Consider the following 6310-nt stretch of genomic DNA (forward strand, 5'->3'; position numbering starts at 1 on the left):
CACAGAGGCAATGGCCTCCAGCTGTGCTCTTCACGAATGTCAAGGTCAACTGCACTTTCAGGGTAGAATGAGTCAGGCATTCGAAGAGTCCTTTTGCTTCATTCATTCATTCTTTACCTCTTTTAAGGTAATGTGTATGTTGTTGAGTACCTACTATGTGCCAGGCCCCTTCTAGGACTTCAAAGATGAGTAAGAGAACTTCATGTTCTCCTCATGGAATTCCCCATTAGGTGGAGAAATAATGGAAACACCTTCCTCCTAAGAAAAAGTCTCCCCAGCTGCACACCCTACCCTGACCTACTTCCCAACTCCAAATATTTTCCTACACGCCCAAGCGTTCACCTCCCATTCAGGATATGCTTGTGAAGGCCTAATCTAAGGAGATCTGGCCCTTCCCGGGGGTCAGGAGGAGGGTCATCTTTTGGGATTTCGTTCTGGCTGCTCCTAGACCAGAAGCCTCCAGGAGTCCAGCAGCCACATAGCTGAGAGCGTCCACAGGGCCCTGAAGGGGAGATGCCCTGATAAGGATTGTAGGGGGCTATGACCCATCTCCCTGGGGGCCAAGCAGAGGGCTAGGGTGGTTGTCTGTCTGTTTGCAGGGCCGACTGAGGGGTTGGGAATTGCTCAAAGCCAGTTGGACAGAGGTTGGGCATTTATTGTGCGAAGCCTTGGGGGAGGTGGGCCTTCTCCGTCGGTGACCCTCTGTCAGGCCAAGCAGTGACCAACCAGGGGCTTTGAGCCAGGCCTCACTGTTCTCTGGGTCTCAATGTCCCCATCTCCCAGAAAAAAAAGAGAAGAAAATGGTCAGATCCCCTTGCAGGCTCAGTCTCAGACATTCTGTGGCTGAATCTGGGCATCTCCGAGCTGCCCCTCCCTGCTCCCCTGCCCACTCCTCTGCTTTCCCTTTTTCTTCTTCAGCTCAGGGTCTGGGGAATGGCTCTGAGCTTCAAAGCTGAGCAAACAAATATGTCCAGGCCCATAGGGAGCAGGGGGTAAGGGAGGCCACGGCTATTTTTATCCAGGTTTGAAGGATTTTCACAGCTGCTCCCGAAGCTCCCACGCTCCTTCCAGGGGCCAGGCTGCTGGGCAGGGGGCACGCCCCTGAGAGAAAGCCTGCCCGGCTCCTGCCTGGCGTTCCAGCCCTGAGGAATCCACGCAGCCACTGAGCTTGCCCTCCTCCCCTGCTTCCAAAATGTAGGGGCCCCAAATGAAGGATCCACACAGAGTCAGGAATGCTAGCCGGAGGGAGTCTGGCATTTCTTAGAGCACAGGGCACTGGGGGAATGTCAAGGATTACTCAGGAAAGTCTGGGGAGCCAGGTTGCCCTAATCAGCAAACATTTACTGAGCACCTACTAAGTGCTAGTCCTTGGCTGGGGGACTATTTCCAACAGCCTGTAAGGATGGGCTAAGTCTTTTCTGCAATTTTTTATATATTTTTTTATTTTTGAAGATTTATTGATTTATTTATTTGACAGACAGAGGTCACAAGTAGGCAGAGAGGCAGGCAGAGAGAGAGAGAGAGAGAGGGAAGCAGGCTCCCCGCTGAGCAGAGAGCCCAATGTGGGGCTTGATTGCAGGACCCTGAGACCATGGCCCGAGGTGAAGGCAGAGGCTTAAGCCACTGAGCCACCCAGGCACCCTGCAATTTTTTTTTTTTAAAGATTGTATTTATTTATGAAGGAGAGAGCTAGAGAGAGCACACATAAGTGAGAATGAGTATGAGCAAGGGGGAGGGGCGGAGGGGAGAAGCAGACTCTCTGCTGAGCAGGGAGCTGGGCGCCAGGACCCCAAAACCCCAGGATCCCAGGATCATGACCCGAGTTGAAAGCAGACACTTAACAGGCGCCCTGCATTTTTTTTTTTTTTTTAAGAGAGAGAGAGAGCATGTGGGGAGGGGAGGGGTAGAGAGAGGGAAAGAGAGAATCTCAAGCAGGCTCCACGTGCTCAGCACGGAGCCTGATGCAGTGTTCCATCTCACCATACTGAGATCATGACCTGAGCTGCCATCAAGAGTCTGACGCTTGGGGTGCCTGGATGGCCCAGTTGCTTAGGGGTCTGCCTTCTGCTCAGGTCGTGATCCCGGGTCCTGGGATAGGACCCCACCTCCAGCTCTCTGCTCAGCGGGGAGCCTGCTTCTCCCTCTCCCTCTGCCTGCCTCTCTGCCTGCTTGTGCTCTCTCTCTCTCTGACACACACAGAAATAAATAAAATCTTAAAAAAGAGTCCAATGCTTAACTAACCGAGCCACCCAGTTGCCCCTTGTCTGCAAATTAATGTGAATTAAGTTCACTGATTCACTGCCAGGCACTGTGCTGCATTCTTCATGGAGGTGATCCCAGACATGGCTCTAATCATGACTCTATTTCCAAAACATAACCCCATCCCACCCATGTCCTTCCATTTTCACTCCACCGTCCCAGGCCCCACCTGCTTTGTCCAGTGACCAAAATAGCTCCAGTTGGCCCCCCTCCATCTGACCCCATAATCCTCCACAGTCAGCAGTGCCCAGAAAGAGATTTTCTTTGAAAGTGGAAACGAGATCCTAGGTCCTTGTCCTACTTATTCACCTCCCCCTGCCTCGTGGTTTTCCCCTTATATTTAGAATAAAGAGCCGAGTCTTTATTATCAGACCTGCTAAAAGATCCTACAGTGTCTGGCCTCTTCCCCACCCCTTTCTCTTTTTGTCTAAGTCTCTCTTTCTCTCTCAATTTGGATTTCAGGTAACAGAATTTGATCAGTCATAATCCTCAGTCTATGACATACTCTCATCACGGTTTCAGATATCATTAGGCGACCCAAGGGGCTACTTTTATTTAGTGAGACATACAGTTACTTTAAATAATATGTTAACGCGTCTAACATAGGACACAGATGAAACTTGAGATCATTATGTTAAATGACAGATACCTGGAAATGAAAGATACAGATTGTATGCTTCGGTTTTCCCGTAGATTCTAGAAGAGGTGAGACCAAAGAGACAGAAGGCAAGACCACTGGTTGCCAGGGGCCAGCCGAGGGGGTAGGAGAGAGAGCAACTAGGCAGGAGGGAAATTTGGGGGTCATGAGAATGTTCTATATTAGTTGTAGTGGTGATTTCATAGCTGTATATGTTTGCTAACACTTAACTAATTTCACAGTCGAAACTGTTGAACGTTATTGTATGAAAGTTAACCTTCAAGAAAGCCAAAACAAAACAGAAACAACCAAAGCAAAGCTGGAGTTCCTCACATCTAACCTCTCCTCCTCATGCCCACCTCAAGCTTGAGTCAGCCGTTATCTAGAACCCTAGGCTCCTCACGCCTTTGCTTTGCCTTTTTCTATAGTTTGATTCACCCAATATTTTCATTCTTTAAAATGTATCTTTTAAATTTCAGTTGTTTTAAACTCTGTAATGGGGACGCCTGGTGGCTCAGTAGGTTAAGCAGCTGCCTTTGGCTCAGGTCATGATCCCAGCCTGGGATTGAGTCCCACATCAGGCTTCCTGCTCAGAGGGGAACCTGCTTCTCCCCCTGCTTGTGTTCTCTCTCTGTCTCTCTCTCTCTCTCTGACAAATAAGCAAATAAACCCATAATGGGTTTTTTTTAAAAGATTTTATTTATTTATTTGATAGACAGAGAGAGATCACAAGTAGGCAGAGAGGCAGGCAGAGAGAGAGGAAGGGAAGCAGGCTCCCTGCTGAGCAGAGAGCCCACATGCCGGGCTCCATCCCAGGACCCTGGGATCATGACCTGAGCAGAAAGCAGAGGCTTTAACCCACTGAGCCACCCAGGTGCCCCCGTAATGGGGGTATTAAATAGCATTTAACCTCCTGGAACTATATTTTTTTTCTTCTTAATAGATATTCCTAGAAATTGTCTGCATGGTGGCATGTTGCTGCGATTCGTTCTTTTTGACTACTGACTAATATTCCATCCTGCAACTGTCCCTCATATATTCATCCATTCACCGTGATAAACATTGGAGTTGTTTCTAGGATTATCCTATTGAGGGTTGAAGTCAGGGCTGGGAACACTCTTGCATACATTTCCGGGGGCACATGTGCAGGATTTTCTCTGGGGTCTCTACCTGGGAGTGGAAGTGCCAGGTCACCTGAGAATTCAGCTTTAGGAATTGTTTCTTCTTTGACCTCATCCCTTACCACTCCACTTTCTCTGCTCTGCCTCCTCCATACTGACCTCCCTCTCCTTGACCATTCCGGCCTCCAGACCCGGACACTTCTGTCCTCCCTACCTGGAATGCTTTTCCTTTAGGGATTCCCACCACTGACTTTTACTTACCCATTAAGAGTAGATCAGACAATACCCCCTCAGCCAGAACTTCTCTCTCGGTGGTCCCCCACCTACATGTGTTACCCCATTCCCACGCCAGCCCCCCGCATTTCATTCTCCTCGGAACACCCAGCACCACAATTAGATATGACCTTTACTTTTGCTGATATGTCATTGTCTCCTCTACCAGACTCAAGCTCTAGGGGGAACTGGGACCATGTCCTGTTCATGGCTCTTTTCCCTAGAACATTCTGATACGGAGAAAGCACTCAACACATTTTTTTTGGAGGTGGATACTAATATGGGTCCTGACTTAGGAGAAAACAGGTCTGGAGAGGATAAGCCATGTCCCCAAGGATGAGGAGCCTGGAGGTGGCAGAGTTAGGATCGGAAGCCAGGTCCGACCAGTTCCAGAGCCCATGTTCTCTCCTGGAAGAGGCTGGCTTGCTTTCATGAAAAATTACCTTCCCCCTCCCCTGTTATCAGCTAGCCATTCAGTGCCACCTGTGTAGCCACAGGTTGGAGGGACCTTGGGTCTTGCTGTTGGCTGTCACTCTCCCAGGTGCAGCAGGTGGGGGCCATGGCCTTGACTATGAGAGAGCTGGCGTTCCACCATCTGTTCTGGGAATGGGGCCCAATCGGCCCCCCTCCATCTGCTTTCTGCTCTATATTAGAGCCCCAGGTTATGTGTGTCTTTTCTATCGTCTCAAAAATCACGATGCTCCGGCTGCTGAGTTCCCTCCTATTTGTGGCCTTTGGTAAGACCCCAGCCTGTGCTGCACAGGGCCAGGAGCCTTGAAATCTGTCACCTACCCTGAGTGCCATGAACCCAACACCTGGGTCCACAGGAGGGGATCTCAGTTTGCACCTGGGCATGATTGTGGGGGCTCAGCTTGGTGCTGGGGCAGGACAATGGAGGGGGAGCAGTGGACGGAACAGCTCAGGAGAAAGACTGGGCTAACCAAAACACTGTGGTGGGACTCCTTGTTGGGGGCAGTAAAGAAAGACTAGTGTCTTTTTTACTGGGCTTTGTGGTTAGACTGGGTTGGAATATCTGTTCCTCTGCTTAACCCTCTAATGCTCCTCTCCCTGCTCTTCCCCACTCCAAATCATGTGGTCTAGCCTTTTCCTAGTCTCTCCACCATATTATATTCCAGCTCAGGGCCACCTCCTCCAAGCAGCCTCTCTTGACTGACAGTAACAGTAATAGATAACGTTTATTGAGTGCTTACTTCATGTCAGGGAATGCTAAAGATTTTTTCTTATATTATCTCTTGTAACCCTATAACTCTTACAATCATTTTCTTACGTTATTCCTTGTTATGTAAGAGTGCTTACTATATGCCAGGGAATGCTAAAGATTTTTTCTTGTATTATCTCTTGTAACATGTCCATGAGATCAGTACTATTATTATCCCCATTTTACAGACGGAGAAACTGACCCTTAGAGAAGTAGCCCAGGCTAGAAGTAGGGGCAGAGCTGTATTTTGAATCCAGGCAATCTTATTCCAAAGCCACCACTTCTCATGACAATTAGCTATCCTGTCGCAAGGGCTCTCTGGGCACCAGGCACTGTTCTAAGTGCACTAGGCCCTTCAATCCTGCCATGGAAGGAGGTCACATATCTATTCTAGCCTCGTGGTACTCTAGAAACCCCTGCTCTAGTCCAAATGTTCACTGTGCATACATGGCTGCAGAGGTCCACAGAGGGGAAAGAGCTCACGCTGGGTTCAGCCAGTGTGTGGTGCATCTGAAACTGGGACCCAGGCCTCTTCTTAGTTTTGTGGGACTCTCTGGTTGATTGATGTCTCCTCTCTCCCTTCCAGCCTCGGGCTGTGGCCGACCTTCCTACCAGCCCTCCGCCCGCGTTGTCAATGGTGAGGATGCGGTCCCCTACAGCTGGCCTTGGCAGGTAAGAGCAATATGGGTGGCATTGTTTCTCCCCATGGGCTCTGCACTCTCTTCTGACTGCAAGGCATTCAGTCTTGGCCCCACTGCTTCACTTCCAGTATCCTCTCTAGCTTCAAGACCAGGAGACTCT

General features: G+C 49.5%; 1 protein-coding gene across 1 annotated transcript in view; it reads left to right on the plus strand.

The window, feature by feature from the left end:
• The first annotated feature begins 4987 nt into the window (after positions 1 to 4987).
• Positions 4988 to 6310, plus strand: part of LOC132001620 (proproteinase E) — a 5957-nt gene continuing 4634 nt past the window's right edge. The window contains exons 1-2 of the mRNA XM_059376344.1: positions 4988 to 5027; positions 6096 to 6181. Coding sequence (XP_059232327.1) covers positions 4988 to 5027; positions 6096 to 6181 — 126 coding nt within the window. The remainder of the gene's footprint in view (positions 5028 to 6095; positions 6182 to 6310) is intronic.

The sequence above is a fragment of the Mustela nigripes genome, chromosome 14 (assembly GCF_022355385.1).
Source record: "Mustela nigripes isolate SB6536 chromosome 14, MUSNIG.SB6536, whole genome shotgun sequence".
Lineage (NCBI taxonomy): Eukaryota > Metazoa > Chordata > Mammalia > Carnivora > Mustelidae > Mustela > Mustela nigripes.